General features: G+C 34.5%; 3 protein-coding genes across 3 annotated transcripts; all 3 read right to left on the bottom strand.

Annotated features, from left to right (window-relative positions):
• Positions 1-410: 410 nt before the first annotated feature.
• On the bottom strand, positions 411-6,425 carry asb13a.2 (ankyrin repeat and SOCS box containing 13a, tandem duplicate 2). The gene is made up of 6 exons (XM_073838861.1): positions 6,383-6,425; positions 5,451-5,638; positions 5,210-5,366; positions 3,745-3,879; positions 3,406-3,597; positions 411-1,274 (listed from the first exon to the last, which is right to left on the bottom strand). Exons 1-6 carry the CDS (start codon positions 6,423-6,425, stop codon positions 1,147-1,149), a joined length of 843 nt encoding a protein of 280 aa, XP_073694962.1. The 3' UTR covers positions 411-1,146.
• Positions 6,426-8,050: 1,625 nt separating this feature from the next.
• asb13a.1 (ankyrin repeat and SOCS box containing 13a, tandem duplicate 1) lies at positions 8,051-10,534 on the bottom strand. Its single transcript, XM_073837744.1, has 6 exons — positions 10,377-10,534; positions 10,065-10,252; positions 8,736-8,892; positions 8,535-8,669; positions 8,268-8,459; positions 8,051-8,184 (listed from the first exon to the last, which is right to left on the bottom strand). The coding sequence occupies exons 1-6, from the start codon at positions 10,417-10,419 to the stop codon at positions 8,051-8,053; spliced, it is 849 nt and encodes a 282-aa protein (XP_073693845.1). The 5' UTR covers positions 10,420-10,534.
• Positions 10,535-10,998: 464 nt separating this feature from the next.
• LOC141333620 (rab GDP dissociation inhibitor beta) lies at positions 10,999-21,208 on the bottom strand. The gene is made up of 11 exons (XM_073838673.1): positions 21,073-21,208; positions 16,957-17,064; positions 16,781-16,880; positions 16,433-16,567; positions 14,763-14,961; positions 14,508-14,639; positions 14,300-14,399; positions 14,040-14,211; positions 12,514-12,658; positions 12,371-12,425; positions 10,999-12,296 (listed from the first exon to the last, which is right to left on the bottom strand). The coding sequence occupies exons 1-11, from the start codon at positions 21,115-21,117 to the stop codon at positions 12,141-12,143; spliced, it is 1,347 nt and encodes a 448-aa protein (XP_073694774.1). The 5' UTR covers positions 21,118-21,208; the 3' UTR covers positions 10,999-12,140.

Below are 21,208 nucleotides of genomic sequence, written 5' to 3' on the forward strand. Positions count from 1 at the left end.
ATAGTTTGTTAAGGTTTGTTTTATAGTTTGTTGGTATAGTTGCATCTATTTGAAAATCTGGAATCTAAGGGTGCAAAAAAATCAAAATACTGAGAAAATCACCTTTAAAGTTGTCTAAATTAAGTTCTTAATGCATATTACTAATCAAAAATTACATTTTGATAGGTTTACAGTAGGAATTTTACAAAAAATCTTAATGTAACATGATCTTTACTTAATTTCCTAATGATTTTTGACATAAAAGAAAAATCAATAATTTTGACCCATACAATGTATTTTTGGCTATTGCTACAAATATACCCCAGTGACTTAAGACTGGTTTTGTGGTCCAGGGTCACATATGTGACGTAGGCAGAAGTACCAACTCATTATTTACAAAGCGAACATGCAAAGTAAGTCAAACGGCCTTTACAAAAAAGTCTAAAACAACAAAGTTGGAGGAGAAAATTCGATTTTTGATTGACATTTTTGAACTCAAAGTACACAGATGAAAAACTAACCACGTGATTACGTAATGCATAAAGACACACACAAACATCATAGAGCTAGCGCAAGACATTTGTAATTAAAAAGTTCATGTATTCTAATTTTTTTTTTTTTAAACTGATCAAGATCAACCGAATAAGACCCTTATTCCTAGTCCTTTGAAGCTACATTGAAACATGTTGATCCCCATTGAAATCCACGATATGGAAGAGAAAAATCCTGAAAGATTTCTTTTCGACTGAAGAAAGAAAGACATGAACATCTTGGATGACAAATGATCAGGAAAGCTTTGAAAGAACAGTCCACCCAAAATTAAAAACCCTATCATTTACTCCACAAGAAGATTTTTTTTTTTGTCCATACAGTGAGTCAATAGGGATCAAATTTATTTTGGACCCCATTAACTTTCACTGTATGGACAAAGCATCCTATCATCAAAAACATCTTAATCTGTTTCGAAGATGAACGAAGGTTTTACGGTTTTGGAACGATATGAGGGTGAGACAGGATTTTCATTTTTGGGTGAACTATACTTACGTTCGTAAGTGCTAAAATAACTAATACAGTATTTACTGTTGGAGAGATCTCAATGCTTCAAGTGTTTGTGCATCTGAGGTAAACAGTCTTTCCACAGTATCTGTGGACCTCTAAGGAAAGAGTTCATTGGTATAAGAGATAACTCATAATACGCTTAGGAATATCCAATTTGGTCACCACATCCACAGCTCGGGTGCCTAACACCATCCTCAGGGTGATACGACTCAGCTGCTGTAGAGAAAGAGGGCTACCTGAAAAAAACATAATATAATGCAATTATATTATAGTTACATTTCAATGCAACACCATTCAAACAGGAGTCAATGCTGACAATTGTGGCAACCTTTTCACTACATAGTATCATTTCTGATACATTTTGACATTGCCTTCCATAGAAACCAAATAAAAACAAATATCATTGAACATTCCAGGAGATAAAACTTTCTCGCTTGAATGTAAAATATGAGCGTTCAGGATCACGACCTGCTGTCATATCATTTAATACACTAAATCAGTATGTTTGCATTCTTGTAGTATTATTTTTAGTCTCGTAACGGCATTGTCAGGAAAATATTTATATGCTCCAAGGCCACGGTTTCTCATGAATCTGGTTTACATTCTGAAGCGGGGCATTGGCGTGTTGTGCTTTGACTGTGCACTTGACTTGGTCGCGACTGTACCTTTGGAATGAGACTAATGATGGATTCCAGACCTACACTAAAATATACCTTTTAATCTCATCATCATAAGCTTTACAGCAACACATGCAAAACATCCTGAGCAGCATCTAGGCAGCAGACCTGGCTGTGAATCACTACTGCAACCATCGTAAAATACAACCACAGCAGCGGCATATCACTACAACCAGAAAGCTTAACGCTAACATAATATATTTTATTTTTAAGAACACTTTAAATCTTAGTGAGAGCATAGAGAACATACTAAACTTGTGAACCTTGACCTGATTCCTTCCATGCAAGACAATATGCCACAAAAACAAATGGTAGGTTTGCTATAACAGCTTTTATATTAAGGCATGCGCACCACCTGCTGGACACTTTCTCTTTTGCCTTTTTTTGAGTTTTTTTTTCATTAAGAAAAAAATTATATGAACTATTTTTTTTACTTTATTTGATTTTTTATTAGAAAATCTTTTGTAAAAAAAAAGGAACTTTTTTATTAAGAAAAAATATATGACCTTTTTTTGATTACTTTTTTGATTTTTTATTCTTTTAAATTTAACATTTAATTTTCACTTTGCATTAAAACTGATCATTTTCAAAATTGTAGTTTGTATGTAGTTTTATTACTGATTTATTACAGATTTTTTCATATTTACCTAATTTTCTCTATTTTTTATTTGACAAGAGACCAAAATAGGTCAGAATATCAAACATTTTATTTTATTTCTTCATCAAAACTGATATTTTTCAAAATGTCACATTTTAAAACTTTGAAAAAGTCACATGATCCTTTTATTAGTTTTTTTTATTAAAAACAGTTTTGCCTTTTTATTTTGAATTACTTAAAAGCTTTTTATTAGTTTCCCAAATAGTGCAGAATATTAAACATTTATTTTTAATTTTTTCATCAAAACTTTCATTACTGACTCTATTTGTTAATAAAAAATTATATTAACTTTATTTTTTCTTATTGTATTTAACCAAAACAGAGCGGAATTTTACACATTTAATTTTATTTCAACATCAAACCTGATATTTTTCACCTTTTCAAATTTTAAAACATTGATTTTTTTTTCTTTTCATTATTTTTTTTCCTTTCAAATTAGATTTTTTTCTCCCTACTTAAAAACATCTTATTTTTATTAATTTATTCTGTTATTAGTTTCCAAAATAGTACATAAATATTAAACATTTAATTTTATTTCTACATCTAAATTGATTTTTCACATTTTCAAATTTTAAAACTTGAAAGTTTTTTCTTTTTATTAAGAATCAATGACACGATTATTATTATTTAATTTTTTTTTTAATTAGAAAAGGGTTTTGACTATTTAAAATGTCTTTTTTATTAGTTTCGAAAATAGTGCAGAATGTTAACCATTTAATTTTCATTTTACATCAAAACTGATATTTTTCAAATATATTTTTTTCCATTAAAAATTATATAAACTTTTGTCTTAATTTTTTATTTGACAAGGGACCAAAACGGTTCAGAATATTAAAAAAATGTAATTTTAATTTTAAGTTTTCTACATAAAAAAAATATATTTTTCAACTTTTAAACTTTGAAAAAGTTTTATTAAGTAAAAGAAACTTAAATTAAATTTTAATAAATTAAAATATAACATATTCTATAACAAAAGTAACCCATTTCAAAATACAAATTAAGATTTACAAAGCTGTTTTGTTTTGAACTTACTCTCATAAAGCTGAAGACAGTGTGATGATGGTGTATCTTGCTTTGTGTAGTCGACTGGCTTCCTGTCATATTTGTCCCGGGCGTAAATGTTGGCCCCGAACTCCACCAGCAGCTCAATCATGTCCACATTGTTAGACTTGGCAGCATGATGTAAGGGCGTCTCGTGTAGCCTAGTGGCGTTCACTTGCACACCTGCACACAATGATTCATGATTAAAGCTTTACTTTAAAGCTTTGGTGATTTCAGATCTAAACTATCCTCGTCGGACAGACATTCTTCAATGTTTGCACGGCTGACAGAGAACTTTAAAATCTTATGGCTCATGGCATCTGGTTTTACCTGCATTTAGGAGCACTTTAACACACTCCAGGTGTCGGTTGGCACATGCCACATGTAGAGGAGTACCGTAGTACAGGTCATAGGCCTCCAGACTGGCTCCTTTAGCTATCACTAACCTCACACAATCTGCATTACCTGCAAAACACAGATTATTCTCATAATGTCATTATTCTCAATACATGAAGAATAGATACTTCAGAAATAAGTAAAAAGTAAGTAAAACACAATATAAAATTATTTTTAAGCTTTTGTTCAAAATAATAATAATAATAAAATTTAAATAATCATCAAAATCATTAAAAATCATAAAAAAATTACTTTAGAAATTCTGTAACAAAACAAAACCGAAAAATATTAACAAAGCAACAATAATTAATAATAAAAGAATATTGACAATTCCTTTTTTGTTTTAATTAAATACAACATCAAAAAAAATTATACTCCATGAATGTATAAAATTAGCTTATAGATTATGTAAGATGTATAAAAATGTAAATATATATTTCAGAAAATAATATATAGTTAGAAAATAATACATGCGTATAATTATATTTATAAAATAAAATGTTTAAATGAAATAACCACCAAATTAATCAAAATACAATTACCTTACAAATTCTGCAAAACTACAGAAATTATATTTATGTAGAAAACACAATATAAATTATTTTTGAAAAAGGTATAATTATATTTAAAATAAATTAAATAAAAAAAAAAGTCAAATAATTCATACTTTATGAATTAATAAAATATATTATTATTAGAAAATAATACATATCTATAATATTATATTTATGAAATAATAAAATAACCACTAAAACCATTAAATCAATCCATACTACTATGACCAAAACCACCTAAATAATTCATATTCTATGAATTTAAAAAATATAAAATTAAAAAATTAATTTAAATAAAAATAAAATGACCACTAAATTCTTAAAAAATGTATACTCTGTAAATTACAGATTCTGTAATACTACAGAAATTATATTTACGTAAACAACACAATATAAAATTCTATTTGAAAATGACATAATTAAATGATCATTTAAAAGAAATTAAATTTAAAAATAACAATCTAAACAATTCATAATCTATTAATTTATAAAAAATATATTATAGTATTTTTTTTTTAAATCTGTAAATTATCTTACAGATTCTGTACATAATCTTTTCTGAAATTATATATGTATATATGTATGTATGTATGTAAACAACACAATATAAAAATTTTTGAAAATGGTATAATTATAATTTTAAAAAGTAACCATCTAAACCATTTAAATAATTTAACAGACATTTATAAAATTACCTTATTACCTTTTATAATACTTTCAAAAAACAATAAGTCAACAAAACCTAATATTGAATTTTTGATAGTTTTACATCTGTATGTATTTAAAATTTCATCTTAATAATGAAATAAAATAAAACAACTTAAATTCACAACCAACCACCACACCTCCCAAGCAGGCCTCATGTAGAGGGGAAGTGGTACGTGAGGTAAGCATAGGGTTGACTTTTGCTCCATACTCCAAAAGAAGCCTCACACACTCAAAATTCCCAATAGAGCACGCTTCACATAGTGGAGTGCTGCCGTCCACATTCCTTGCATCAACCTGCAACACAACCCCAGAAGAACCAATTTCACAGCCAAAGTCAGTACTTAGAATACACCTGTGTTACATGTGTGGGACTGGCACCTGAGCCCCTGCATCCAGCAGCAGTCTCACACACTGCGTCTGTCCACGTGCAGCTGCTTCATGGAGGGGAGTGATGGAGTCCACAGCCACAATATTCACTGAAGCTCCACTCTGGATCAAAGTCTGCAGCTCTGACACCTGACCCTGATATGCAGCCTTATGAACCTCTGTCCTCTCCGCCCAGAAACCTAACACACCACAAACACATATCAAGTAAAACCATAATCTCAAGAGTCACAACAGATCATTTCTACTGTATTATAAATGGATAATATGTGACCCTGGACCACGAAACCAATCATAAGGGTCTTTTTTTTAAGTGAGATGTATATAACATCTGAAAGCTGAATAAATATGCTTATGATTGATGTATGGTTTGTTATGATAGGACAATATTTGGCTGAGAAACAACTATTTCAATATCTGGTGCAAACTAAAGAAAAAAAATATTGAGAAAATAGCCTTTAAAGCATATTATTAAACTAAAATCATACATTTACGGTAACAAATTTACTAAATATCTTCATGGAACATGATCTTTACTTAATATCCTAATGATGTTTGGCATAAACGAAAATACGATCATTTTGACCCATACAATGTATTATACGACTGGTTTTGTGGTCCATGGTCGCATATTGTTATGATACTAATTTTAATTTATGTGGTATACATTTAAAATATTAGTCATATAAACCTTCCATTAAAAAAAAAGACAGGTTAAGTTGTCATGTCTCACAAATCATATCAATCATGTAATGTATATGGAATATTTATAAGATTATATATTAACCATGTTTAATGGTTGTTGACTACAGCCGCATGACATTAAGAGCGCTATGGTGTGAAATATGATAATCATGTAAACAAGGCGACACGCCGCTGATGTATGGACATTGCGGCAAACACTTTCCTCGTGTAACGTTACTTACCGATGTCACCGAAAAAATAAGGTCGTGCTGTTTCTACTTCCATCTCTGTTTTAGTAAAGTGATATTCAGTCAAATTTAAACTAAACACTTTCGCTAGCTAACTAAAGCAGAATTCTGCTTTTTAGAAATGCGGTATATACATCACGTGGTCTGTTCTGTTTTGGCACTAGCTATGACGCGTTGCTGTGAATTCTGGGAGCTGTAGTTTACTGCGAATGTAAATTAAATAAAACAAAAGATTCGATACATTTCAACACAAATGTAGGTATGCGAGTGCATTAAATTAAATTAAGGGTTTTCAATCTTTACAGACCCAGGGACATGTTAGATAACACATTACAAAAACTTTAATTAAAAACATTAACAAAACAATGCCTAAATTTATAAGTTAAATATCTTAAGATGCAATGTAAAGTTAAGTGCTATCCATCTTATTCTTCAAGGCGGAAGTAAGCCTATTGGTGAAACTTTCGGTTCATTAGCGGCAACAGGGAAATAATGAAAAGAACAACATGCAGTAAACGGTAAAACTGTTTGCACTACAAACCAGTGTTCATAATATATAATACATTAAAATAATACGGTAAGACACACCAATTTGCAATGTCAAGCAGCAAAACAAGCTTTTGTATAATAGCTGGACGTAGATACAAACGGAAGCCAGACCCATAAAGTTTACAAATGGCCAATACTTAAACACTGTTGCCGCAGGTTGTTTTTCATGTCTGCGGGTTGAAGCGAGCCCATAAATTTGATATTTAGCCACTAAACGCTAATTTTACCTGGGGGACACATTAGCAAAACATATATTTTACTCCCGGAACGCGATTTTTACTAGTGGACCACCTTGTTGTGAAAACCTGCCAACCCTGTTCTTGACGGACCCCCTAAAGTGCCTTCATGACCTCCTGGTTGAAAACCAATGGCATTTATTTTAATAAAGCATATCACAAACACTTTTCAAGCAAGGAAAGTTTGATACGTTTAAATTATGAAACAATACCTTTAAGCCAAAACTTAAACACTTTCTGTTCGTCAAACATTAATATGTTAAAAGAAAAGCTTGATTTAAAAGTGAAATTGATCTTGAGTTGTACTGGGGCAACTGTAATATAAATGGTTTTATTATTTGCACATTTAAATTGCTAAATATTTCAAGGCAATGTAGCACATTCATTGTCAACACAACTCCACTTACGTAAACATATTTATATATAATTATATTAATAATATTCATTCCCTCAAAACTTAAGACTTTACAAACTGCAGTCCATTAAGGGTTTCTAAACAAAATATGGGACCCTGGACCACAAAACCAGTCATAAGGGTCAATTTTTTGAAATTGAGATTTATAAATCATCTGAAAGCTAGGAACCAGGACGCTATCTGGAATCTGAGGGTGCAAAATTCTAAATATTGAGAAAATTGCCTTTAAAGTTGTCCAAATTAAGTTCTTAGCCATGCATATTACTAATCAAAAATTAAGTTTTGATATATTTATGGTAGGAAGCTTACAAACAAAAAGTCTTCATGGAACATGATTTTTGGCATAAAATAAAAATCAATAATTTTGACTCATACAAAGTATTTTTGGCTATTGCTACAAATATACCTGTACTACTTAAGACTGGTTTTGTGGTCCAGGGTCACATATATCTTTAGGAAACTTTAGGGAACTTTATAAATGAGGTAATCTATGATTCGCTGTGAAATGTCTAGTTTAGGGATCAGCTGCAGAGCTCTAGTGCCCAACACATTCCTCAGTACGATACGGCAAAGCTGCTGCAGAGACAGAGGGTTATCTGCACAAACAAAGAAGAGCAGATGAAATGATCTGAGACATCTCATAATATACCGTATAGCACTTATGCAAACAGTAACATACTTTCATAGTGCAGCAGACAGAGACTGGCAGGGGATTCAGGTTTTGTATAGTCTCTAGGTTTATGACCCAAGTTATCACTTATGTTGACATCTCCACCAAACTCCACCAGCAGCTCCATCAGGTCCACTCTCTCAGCCCTCGCCGCATGATGCAGTGCAGTCTCATGGAACTTGGTGGCATTCACCTTTGCACCTTTTAAAGTATGAAAAAGAATCATATACAGTGCAAAGTGAAATACATTAACTACACCTATAAAAAGTACCTCACCTGCATTGAGCAGCAACAGAGCGCAGTCGAAGTGAGCTTTAGCACAGGCAGCATGTAATGGTGTACCGAAGTAAATATCAAAGGCCTCTAGTAGCGCTCCCTTGTCTATCATAAGCTGCACACAGTCTGGGTTACCTGCACAGATATCATGAGAAAACAAAAATCTAAAAACAAAGCATTCCTTCTTCCTGGCTTTCTCACCTCGTATACAGGCCTCATGGAGTGGGGAAGCCGTGAGGGCGGTCAGGGAAGGGTTGATTGACGCTCCGTGGTCCACCAGCAGCTTGACACTTTCTATGCTGCCAGCAGCACAGGCGTGACAAAGAGGAGTACTGCCATGGATGGTGCGCACATCCACCTGTGCACACATAGTTTTAAATGGTGAAGTTGAGTTTTATTCATTAATGTGACCCTGGACCACAAAACTATTTGAAAATCTGGAATCTGAGAGTGCAAAAAAATCTAAATATTGAGAAAATTTCCTTTAAAGTTGTCCAAATGTAGTTCTTAGCAATGCATATTACAAATTGAAAAATAAGTTTTGATATATTTATGGTAGGAAATTTACAAAAATATCTTATGGACCATGATCTTTACTTAATATCCTAATGATTTTGGCATAAAAGAAAAATTGATCGTTTTGACTCATACAATGTATTTTTGGCAATTGCTACACATATACCTGTGCTACTTAAAGACTCCAGGGTCACAAAAGTGGTTTTGCAGGGTATGATGTCTTATTTATTAATTTATTTTTCCAAATAGCAGTGTTTTGTTATTCCTCCACAAAGTTTGTTTTCAAAACCTCCACCCTTTCTGGTAGAATGAGCTGCCAGCCTTCACCCAAATGTCTAAAACAGCTGAAAGAAACCAGCTTTTCTGCTGGTACTTAAAGGGATAGTTCACTCACAAATGAAAATTACTCTATGATTTACTCACCCTCAAGTTATCCTAGGTGTATATGACTTTATTCTTTCAGACGAAAACAATCAGAGTTATATTAAAAAAAATGTTCTGGCTCTTCCAAGCTTTATAACGGCAGTGAATGGGCGTTGAGAATTTGAAGTCCAATAAAGTGCATCCATCCATCATTACAAATTCAAATTTATGACCTGTTTCGCTCTCGCCTCTGTGCTTCCCTGGCTGTCAATTCTCACCAGAAATTAGGGTTAATATATATATAAAATTTTAAATATGAACATTTTTCTTACACAACTGCGTTGATTCGCTTCTGACAGCCTTTATTAACCTCCCATAACCACATTGAGCACTTTTTATAATGGATAGATGCACTTCATTGAACTTCAAAATCTCAACACCCACTCACTGCCATTATAAAGCTTGGAAGAGCCAGGACATTTTTTAAGATAACTCCGATTGTATTCGTCTGAAAGAAGTAAGTCGTATACACCTAGGATAGTTTGAGGGTGAGTAAATCATGGCGTAATTTTCATTTTTGGGTGAACTATACCTTTAACCATCTATCAACCCATGTTCTCTTATAAAAACATACCTGGTGCCATAACCCACCTGAGCTCCTGCCTCCAACAGTATTTGAACACAGTTTGGATGGGCTTGGATGCAGGCATCATGCAGAGGGGTGAAGTTATCCACAGACACGATATTGACTGAAGCTCCTGCTTCTATCAGCTGCTTTAACTGCAGAGCTCGACCTAGAGATGCAGCCTCGTGTACCGGCGTGCGGTCAGCCCAGTGACCTACAAATACAGTCATTTATTATGGCAAACACATTGCCCCAGTCAATTACACAGCAATGTTAATGTTAAGCAACTGCAAGGACAGGTAAAGTTTCAAATGCAACGATACAAGACAAAAACTCACCGATGTCTCCATAAAACGTTGATCTGGCAGCGGTGAGTTCCATAACTTGATAAATCTACTAGACATCTAACAAATATTACTCATATAGCATGCAAGCATCATGCTGACAAGGTAAATATGTTCTATATTTAGAGAAGCCGCCTGTGTGGTTTGTTATGATTTGCGACACTACGGATTGAATATGGCAAATACGCAAAGGATTGTGGGAGGTGTAGTTCCTCCACAGCGTGCACTACAATAAAATGGCTTTCCAATGATGTATGGTTTGTTAGGATAGGCCGGGATACAACTATTTAAAAATCTAGATGTTGAGAAAATCGCCTTTAAAGTTGTCCAAATTAAGTTCTTAGCAATGCATATTACTAATCAAAAATTACGTTTTGATATATTTACGATAAGAAATTTACAAAATATCTTAAATGGAACATGATCTTTACTTAATATCCTAATGATTTCTGGCATAAAAGAAAAATCTATAATTTTGACCTATACAATGGTACACAAACAAACCTGTGCTACTTAAGACTGGTTTTGTGGTCCAGGGTCACATTTAATATCAGTTTCTAAAATTCTGGAATGATACTAGGTCTTTTGTACTTAATAAATAAAAACACAAAGTCAGTTTTCCACAAGTTAACATTTTTACTTCGCAGTACAGAAATCATTTGAGCCCCATCCTTTTAGCATTTGTTTTTGTTTGTCTTTTTTTAAAACATTGGTGACATTTTGCACAGGGCCCCGGTCATGTCAATACTGCCATAGACATTTTGGTCCTTGCTAACACGCCAGAGCCGTTGAGGAGACACTGGCTGCTCCTCTCTCTGCTCTGAGGCGAGGGAGAAGGAGAGCTCCCTAACACACACACTAGACAAGCAGATTCGAGACTTACAGTTAAGCAGCTTTTCCCACTGACGTGTGATAACCTCCGCATAGTGGCCTTAGAATCACGCATAACCCATCAGAAAAGAGATGCAAAGCTGAAAGAAACCCAGGCCCTTCCGACAAGTAGCACAATTTACAGCTAAAGGGGGGGTCAGTTATGTCAAATCACGTGAGCTTTTTGCAAAACGAATACTGTGTGGTTGGACACGGATTACATAAAAGATTATCTACACAGTGTGTGCTTGATACTTCCCTTCGATCTGTAAACGCAGGAAACTTTAGAAATATCTCAACCTAAAGATTCAGGATACTAGTTTAAGCACCAGTTGTAATTTGTAGGAAAATAGAACAAAGAATAATCCCTGGAAGTTACCTTAGAAGTAGATAGTTTCTTTTAAAAATAAAAGCGTGTGCTGTTAAACCTGCTCGAACTCAAAACAGATCATTTTACAATTTTGCAAAACCCGATCCCCCTCCTCTCGACAGCCAACACCAATACATTTTAAAAATATGCATTTCTTCATATCACTCGAATACATCTTATTTGGCATCTTCGGACTTCTCACATCCCATGTCTAAGCAGGTTGAGATAAAGATCACATGATGGAAACCGAATACAGGGCGTTGATAAACAATCAGTGCAAAATGGATCTCGTTTCCTGATTATAAAAAGCAGACTGGCAGAACCTTCTCCCCTTCTCCCCCCCCACAAAAAAATGCTAAATTTGTATAACGGTTTACATGAAATTCCATTAAGGGCAAAACATACGCTTGGAATAGCCAGCTCTCGCCCAGTATGTTTGCCTTTTTTTTCTTTTTTTTTTTTAATGTTAAGATTATGATCGTCTGAATATCTGATATTCAAGAGCAGCTGGAGCTAGTTTACTGGTCAGCGGCGTCTCCGAAGATGTCGTTCTTCTTGCGTTCCATTTCGGCAAAGTCAAACTCTGTGCCCGTCATTCGCTTGTAGATGTCTTTGATATCGTCGCAGGTTGTCTCGAAGTGGGTCGTGGCATCGTAGGAGCGAGAGATAAAGACCTGGGTGTAGATAAAAACAAACTTAGTACTTAATCGCTCTTTGTATATCAAGTAAGCATGATGTAAACACTCACCTGGCTGTCAGATCCCACATCGGTTGGTGCATACTGGTCACTAATGCTCACAAATCTGCAGAAAGATCATAGACAGAAAAATTATTTTATTTATCCGATTGCATGCATGTTAAAGTAAGTTGTAGATAGACACGCAAACATACTTCTGCTCAACCGGCTCCAAAAGGTCCAGGGCTGGTTTGATCTCTTTCTCAGGGTCGCTGGTCTCCACAGTAGTGCTAACTATGGCTATGTATTTACCCTGGGCTGCCACGTTGTGTGCGTAAGAGATCATGCACACATAGATATCTTAAAAAAAAAAGAAAATGATTTTAATGCACAAAAGATTGAGGTTGGTAATATTTTTATTGTTTTTGAACATTTTTATGCTGACCAACGCTGAGCATTTATTCAATCAAAACTACAATAAAAACAATTTAAAAAATACAATTTAAAACAGCGTTTCTATTTAAATATATTTTAAAATGTGTTTATTCCTGTGATGGCGAAGCTGAATTTTTAGCAGCCATTACTCTTCAGCCTTCAATCTCACATGAGCCTTCAAAAACCATTATAATATGTTGTTTTCGTGCTCGAGAAACATTTATAATTAGCGAAATTGAAATATTTGAGTCAAAACGCTCATCTTTTTATTTTTTCAGGATTCTTAGATGAAAGAAAAGTTCAGAACAGCATTTATTTAAAATAGAAATCACTTTTTATCAATTTAACACATCCTTGCTGAGTAAAAGTATTTCTTTCAAAGAAAGAAAGAATGAGAAAAAAAAATGACTGACCACAAACGTAAACATTGATAATAAATCAGCATATTGGAAAGATTTCTGAAAGATCATGTAACTGGAGTAATGATGCTGAAAATTCAGCTTAGCATCACAGGAATAAATTATATTGTCAAAATTATTTAAATAGAAAAGCACTATTTTAAATTGCAATAATATTTCACAATATTTCTCGTCTTTTCTTTATTTTTAATCAAATAAATGCAGCCTATATCCACACATTCATTTAGTCATCTTGAATAATTGTGACCCGGGATCACAAAACCCATCTTAAGTAGCACGGGTATATTTGTAGCAATAGCCAAAATATATGTATGGATCAAAATGATAGATTGTACTTTTATGCCAAAAATCATTAGGATATTAAGCAAGCATCATGCTCCATGAAGATATTTAGTAAATTTCCTACTTAAATATATCAAAACTTAATTTTTGATTAGCAATATGCATGGCAAAGAATTTCATTTATTATTATTATTCTCAATATTTGGATTTTTTGAACCCTCAGATTACAGATTTTCAAATATATGTTTCTTGGCCAAATATTGTATTGGAAAGCATCTTTATTCATTGTTCAGATGATGAAAAATTTATACTTATGACTGTTTTGTGGTCCAGGGTCACAACTGCCTACATAAAATCTGAATTTTACTTACATATATTGGAAAGCTTAATGTTCATATTTATATTTAGCTATTTAACTTCTAAAATAAAACACTTTTCTTGTGTAATTAAAACTGGTAACAAAACTCAAATTTCATTGGTAATTTTTAAGCCAACTCAAATCTGAGTTAGTGTGAACTCTTACACCGTATTTAAAATAATGCAAGATTAAAATATGATAAAAGCCCATAAAACATGCAAGTGCTGTGGCTTCCTGTCAGACTAACCGTGCTTCCTGTTGACCTGGTTCTGAGGGATGATGATCTGGCAGGAGTTGGCATCGCTGGTGTTCTTGATAGGGTGGCTCATAATGCAGATGACCCGGATCACCTGACCCACCTTGCTGACTCGGTCCATGACATAGCTGGGGTCGCAAATCAGCTGCTTGCAGCGAGCGATCTGACCATGAAGAATAAACAAATGTTAGTCACAGCACATTTTAAATATAAATCAGACCAATTTCACACAGCTTTCAACAGAAACTCACCTCTCCCTCAGATTTGACGCCCACCACTTTGCCGTTCTCTACAATAATCTCCTCAATGGGCTTGTTCAGCATGTAGGTTCCTCCATAAATGGCACTTAATCTGGAAGTGACAAAAATAAACTGCTAGTGCACTTACAGAGTACTGCCATCTAACCACACAAAATGGTTTAAAAATGATTTGATTGTTAGCAGCAGAGGGGAAACTCACCTGGCGAAGCCTTGGGGCAGCTCTCCCAGGCCATAGAGAGGGTACAGATATGGACTCTTTCCATACCTCGCCAAAGACTCGCTGTACAACTTAATCCTGTTTATCGTCTCCATGCAGGGCTGATCCAGGTATCTGGATGGATAAGCAACACAAACACCACACAAACAGGTTTAACTTCATGGAGCAAACAAGCTTGTGATTTTGTCAGTGCTTTAGGTGAACTTTTTCCAAAAAGCAGATGAGGTTTTGACTCACTCATCTGTGCGGTAGAGTGCGAGAGCGTGGCCGGTGAAGTCGACAACATCCTGCCCGAGGTCGAACTTTTTGTACACATCTCGCATGGTGGTCTTTTTTGGGTCCACTCCCTCCAGGGTCTTTGGGTCATTTTCATCAAAGTTGGCAACAAACACGAGGAACTTCCTGAATCGCCTCTTCTCGAAAAGTCCCATGAGGCCTGTAAGACAATTGATACATGTTAAAGAATGGTATTTTTTTCCAGGCAGCATGCACTTTGTTTGACTGGATGTATTTTAGGAACAAAACATCCATCTCTCACTTAGTCTGCAATTCAAAAAAGGAACTACAGAACTGTTTTACACACAATCATTTCATTATGTTACAAAATTAATCAAAAAGGAAGTAGGGCGAGACGTCCAAAATCATCACTACATTGTAATTCCTCTTTTACTCATTACAGACCCTCACTTCATACCAGGGTGATTTTAGTTTTTTAAACATTATTATAGTTTTATTAATATTTTAAGTAGTGCTGTCAAACGATTAAATCGCATCCAAAATAAAAGTTTGTTCACATATTATATGGTGTGTGTATTACCCTATACTTTCAAAATATTTACATGTATATATTTATATTCATATAATTGATATTATATATAAATTAATACATAAAAATACAATTTTTCTTAAATATATATGTGGGTCAAAGACATTAAGATGTCATGTCCATAGAATGCACATTAAATGTAAGTAAAGTGTCTACTTTTAAGGCGTCAAATGTCACCATTTGGTTGAAATAATGTTACATTGACATTAAGTGTAACAATATTTATGTATAAATTCAAACAACATGCTTATTCTGACTTGTACATATTAATGTATAAATTTTATTGTGTTTTAAATGAGTAAAAATTCTTACTGACAAATGGGCAAAACCTAGGATAGTGGCAAATGTAGAAATATTTTAACTTTATAATATTTTTTAGGAAAAGCAACAACAAATTAAAACAAACAAAACCAATTTAAAAAGTATTACACGTTGTTTTAATGCTTAAACTCTTTTGCATCTTTGACCCACAAGCATATGTGTGCATTTATACATAATAAATATACACAGTACACACATATATTATTATCTAAACAAAAAATTATTTTGGATGCGATTAATTGTGATGAATCATTTGACAGCACTAATTTACATTAAGCATAAACGTACAAGTATAAAAGACATTAAGTTGTATTTTCTATTTAGCTTTAACTTACTTTAGTTGTAATCTTTATTTATTTACCAGTTATAAATAAAATTAGTAAATAAATTATTTTAGTCCTGCAACTTATACATTTTAATCTAATATTTATATTTTATTTCATATCCACTTTATTTCAATATATATATATATTTTTTAAATAGTTTTGTTAATGATAGTAACCCTGGTTCAGACAATAAAACACTACTTGGCCATCTCTGCCTCAGATGGCCAGATCCATGGGCCGCCCACAGCCTGTTCACTGACCATCTGATGAACAACACAACAAAACTGGCAAGAGCTGATTTGAAATCGCCAGTTTCAATTTGATCCTTCTGCCAATCCAACAGGAAAAAAAACCCCAGAAGCAAATCTCTGCTGCATTTGCAAAAACATGTAGTTCCTATCTTTAGATTACCCGAATTGCAAAATGTCACTTACTGGATGCCAAAGCTTCGGTCTCAGTGGAGGGCACTTTGTAGATGCTGCCCTTTTTGTAGACGAAGCTGCCCTCAATCACTTTGAAGTCCAGGTAACGCGTCACCTGTGTGATCAGCAGCATACGGACCAGCTGACCTATGATTGCGAAAAAGACACAATCAGCATCTATTGTATTCTTGAGGCATTTCAAGATTGACAGAAAATTGTTAAGCAACAGGATAAGCGTGACCGAGGGCGCCTGCAGCGCCTGGCACAGAACGAACCAGAACGTGCTGTGTATTTGGCCGAGATTGCAGATCCCAAGACTGAAAGGTAAATGTAAACATTGATGTTGTTGTTGCTTCCTACCGTTGGCCATTAGAAATTTGGGAATGAGGTCCACGTTCCAGTCACGGCCCTTTCCCATGGACTCAGGAGGGGTGCCTGGAAGGCTGAAACGCTTGTACAACTGTGAGCAAACCAAAAGACAATGTTAGTGTCTGTGGAGATTTGGAGAATAGCCATGGTGTCAAACAGTGACTTACATCCTCCAGAGGGGTGATGGAGGCACTGTCCCCTCCATAGTACGAGTTCCTGTCCATGTGCAGAACCTTCTTCCCCTTCACGGACATGATCCCGGACAGGATGCATTCCTAGAGGAAACACATGAATGCAGATTCGGTACAACACATCTCAGACATGTGACCATGATGACCCCAGGTCATTCAAAACCAGTATTCTAGTGGCTTTGAAGCAAGTTGCATATCTGTAGTAAATAAAATGATACATTACTGTCCTTGATTTAAACAAAGCTTGCATAAGGTTTTACAAAACCAATCCAAGCAGATTGACATCCTGTAGACATGCCTTTAAAACAAGCCCTAGCACATTTTTACTTTTTTTTTTAAAGGCAGTGTGGAGTAGGTCAAAAGGATGTCAGAGGAATGTCCTGTACGCTTTACAAGAATGAAACAGACGGCTTTACCGATCATAAACTGTCTATCACTAGGAAAAACAACTTAACCTAGTTACAGCTGTATGAACTATACAGAAGAGCAGACATGAACTGAACATTCAACACATTTATAATATTATTTGTGACCCTGGACCACAAAACCAGTCATAAGGGTCAGTTTCTTGAAATTGAGATTTATCCATTATCTGAAATATGAATAAAAAAGCTACACTGATGTATGGTTTGATAGGATAGGACAATATTTGGCTGAGATACAACTATTTGAAAATCTCAAATCTGAGTGTGCAAAAAAAAATCTAAATATTGAGAAAATCGCCTTTGAAGTTGTCCAAATTAAGTTCTTAGAAATGCATATTACTAATCAAAAATTAGGTTGATACACATTTACGAAATTTACAAAATACCTTCATGGAACATAACCTTTAGGTAATATCCTAAAGTTTGGAATAAAATAAATAATTTTGACCCATACAATGTATAGCTATTGCTACAAATATACCCATGCCAATTAAAACTGGTTTTGTGGTCCAGTGTCACAATTATGTATTATTTTTTTTATATAAAAACAAAACGTGTTATAACTATAGTTTTGCTTTTATTTCTATTTCCGTTCTCATTTAAGCAATTTTAGTACTTAACTATTTCAGTTTGGTGCCAAGGCAGCATTTGTAATTTGTATTTAAGCTTTCTATTCAATATTTATATTTTATTTTAGCCTTATTTCAAATATCATAAACACTTTTATTGTTTTCGTTAACAACACTATCATAACATTTTTACAACTCTTATGACAGACGCTTTGTTTAAAAAACTGACACAAGCACAGACGCTTCAAGTAATGCTGAAACACTGTCCTCTCACAGGCCACAATAAATGATTAGAAACAGCCAACCTACAGATCATGTGATGGAGTGGACTTTACACGCAACAGAAGCCATATGACAGATCATAAAGCGATTAACAACAGGAACTCAAAGTGTTTTCTTCTTCATTATAAGCTCACAAATCAATTCACTGCAAATGTTGAGATGAGGTATGAGAGTAACACAATCCATCTGAGTGGAGACGAGCCAAAGCCTTAGCATTACAAATATGTAAGAAAATATCTAAACAAGACAACGCCTGCTTTGCATCACACTGCTAAGCGAGAACAGGTCAGTGTTAGATAGTAACAAAAAGACCTACTTCTCAGCAGATCAAAGCCGCTAAATGTGGCACTGTTTTACTGTAATTATTAATTCACATTCATTTTGTGAGAAAAGTATGGTCAAAGGAAACCCTCATGACTAGAATTGGTGTTTAACACCATTTTTGACAGAAAATGCTGTTTTACACTTCAAAAAGCAATGTGTCATGCCCACATAATTGATGTCCTCACCTCAAATCACCATGACTCAGCTCAAAGAATAAAAAATTGTAAAGCAAAATGACTGTGAACTAAATCCAAAGACCTTTTTAACAGCAATAAGGGTTAAACTTTAACATTTACTTGAACACCACCTGCTTCTCCTTACTAAAGAATCAGGCTGCAGTCACATGAAAGGCCCTAAGAAACGCTCCTGACATTTGTCTCCCTCTTTCATGGCGTTAAACACCTGCTGAGAATCCAGCGTTCTGGCTTCAGATGACTCTATCAGCGACAGAAATCATCACGCTCCAGTAAAACACTTTTCTCCTACTCTTCTGCGTCCGAAAGCTCAATCACCCAGTATTTGATGTGCCTTTTGTTTGTTGCCTTTTCCCATCAATCCGCTGTAGATGATTCATCACATTATGTGGAGAAAGAGGCGTCGTCTACACAATACGAGACGACATAGCTGGCAATAAAAAGAGCAAATGCAAAGACAGTGATAAAGCAATGTTTTATTATAAAATTTTACGAAGAATAACAAGCCAGAATAAGAATTGGTATAAATGCACATTTTAAAATGGGCAGGACCCTCGTGACATTTGTTCTAATCAAATTCAAAACAGTTTAAGCATCAATGCTCCTACCTTCCAGGCACTACACTGTCCCGCTCAGGCTAAAGGGATTATGCAATAAGCCATGTAATACCAGAAGCCTTACTACACTCAGGGAGACTGTGGCCTCAAGAACTGTGAGGAATTCCTCAAAAAACAGCCAAGACTATGAGTTGCTCATTTTTTAATTGTATGCCACCCTCAGCTTGCCATTTTAGTCTGATTTGCAGAACTAAACAGAAGACGTCAGTCTCGGTTCCTCTACAAAGCGAACCAACGCCTTTCTGGTTCTCTACTGATAGCCTAATGCACCCCTTCACAAAAACGTCCTCTGTTCGCTTCCCACACTTCCTGTTTTAGGGGAATCACTGTGTATAGGTTTCTTTAAAGACATTAGACCAAGCCAAACCTTTAGTAAAAGCAATGAAATGTGCATATTCAATATTTGCAATCAATAAAATGCCATTTTAATGCACACTTAAGTCTGGCAGGATGAATATCCTGTTTAAAACTTTATGAGACTACAAATGCATGTTTATGAAGACTTAAGTGCATGTTTCATTACTTTAAAATGAGAAATTGCCAAAACTGTGACTTGACCCTGTAGGAAGTAATGTTTTCAGGGACTGCCCCACTAAACAAATTACTTTCACCAAAAGCAAAGTACAGTGGGAGCCAGGAATAATTTTCATCATGGGTGTTTCCTGATGCATCATTTAAAGGTGCGTATTTACAATGATGTATACTAAATAATGCAATTTTGCAGGTAAAAGCCTACATTATAGGCATAAAACAACTTCCTGCATGACCGACTGACTGAGCAGGCATACAAAAGCATTGCAATGGAATATGTAATGAAGGTTTTCTGTTTCACTTAAGGGTGCGGTTGTTTACTGACCTATACTGACGTAATAAGTAGTCTCAAAATTGGTTCATTTTTTCGTTTCATATTAATAAAAATGTATGAAACAATCCTCTACCCTTAAAATAACTATGAAGTCAACCTGAAAATAACACATCAGCATTGAGGAAGCCAGTGCGCACTTTGTAGACTAACGTTGCGTTTTAAAAAGCAGATAAAAATATGCATTTGAACAATTTTATAAGAGGTTAATAATAATAATAAGCATAGCTTTCATTAAAATTAGAAACCATTTATTAACGTTACCTAGACACTGAACGCAAGCTATGTAACGTTAGCGTTAGTTGGCACTGTCAAAATATGAAAGCCTTATTACAAACCGAAACATTTGATCTAAAATGTCAGACTAAAATAACAAAACACCACGTCTTTGATGTGTTATTAACTTGGTATTAAACAACATGTACATGCGATATGAATTAGTCTTGTGTAATCACAAAACACCGTAAAATTTATAACCGAGGCCTGCGAAGCAGCGTTAGCCGCGGCGCTGAGCGCCAATGCATAACTATAACAGATGCTAAAGTTAGCACAGAGATTAGCACAACCGTACGGTTAGAATGAATGCCTATTACCCTGAGGCTAACGCTAGCATTGTTGCTAAATAGCATATCCGATAGACTTTGACTGGTTGCTGATTAGCATGATGCTAAAATTAGCATGTTAGTAATTAGCCTTCTAAACTGAGCGGTACAGTAACAGCACCGCCTAGCAAGATCGAAACAGCCTCTGACTGTGGTTTTTCTCAAGATTTTTACATCGTGTAAGAAAGCGTATTTGGGTTAAATAATATTCTGATACCGTCAGCCCGGTTCCCAACACGATAACGTCGTATTCTTCATTCATTTTTCCTCGTCTTTAATCCTCTTTTCCTACGCGTCGGCCCGAAGAAAATGGAGATCTTGCAAAGCTGGAAATGAAAGAAGTGCGCTGTCAC

This window comes from Garra rufa, chromosome 4, assembly GCF_049309525.1.
Source record: "Garra rufa chromosome 4, GarRuf1.0, whole genome shotgun sequence".
Lineage (NCBI taxonomy): Eukaryota > Metazoa > Chordata > Actinopteri > Cypriniformes > Cyprinidae > Garra > Garra rufa.

Excerpts from the sequence above, each read along its gene's own strand:
- asb13a.1 (XM_073837744.1), bottom strand. The coding sequence starts at position 10,419 with ATGGAACTCACCGCTGCCAGATCAACGTTTTATGGAGACATCG. Across the intron at positions 8,893-10,064 it reads TGTTGGAGGCAGGAGCTCAG|GTGGATGTGCGCACCATCCA; the intron begins GTGGGTTATGGC and ends ATGTGTGCACAG. Across the intron at positions 8,460-8,534 it reads TCTGTTGCTGCTCAATGCAG|GTGCAAAGGTGAATGCCACC; the intron begins GTGAGGTACTTT and ends ATACTTTAAAAG.
- LOC141333620 (XM_073838673.1), bottom strand. The coding sequence starts at position 21,117 with ATGAATGAAGAATACGACGTTATCGTGTTGGGAACCGGGCTGACG. Across the intron at positions 16,881-16,956 it reads CCATCACCCCTCTGGAGGAT|TTGTACAAGCGTTTCAGCCT; the intron begins GTAAGTCACTGT and ends GTTTGCTCACAG. Across the intron at positions 14,962-16,432 it reads GACCGAAGCTTTGGCATCCA|GCCTCATGGGACTTTTCGAG; the intron begins GTAAGTGACATT and ends ATTGTCTTACAG.
- asb13a.2 (XM_073838861.1), bottom strand. The coding sequence starts at position 6,425 with ATGGAAGTAGAAACAGCACGACCTTATTTTTTCGGTGACATCG. Across the intron at positions 3,880-5,209 it reads ACATGAGGCCTGCTTGGGAG|GTAATGCAGATTGTGTGAGG; the intron begins GTGTGGTGGTTG and ends TGTGTTTTGCAG. Across the intron at positions 3,598-3,744 it reads TAAAGTGCTCCTAAATGCAG|GTGTGCAAGTGAACGCCACT; the intron begins GTAAAACCAGAT and ends CATTGTGTGCAG.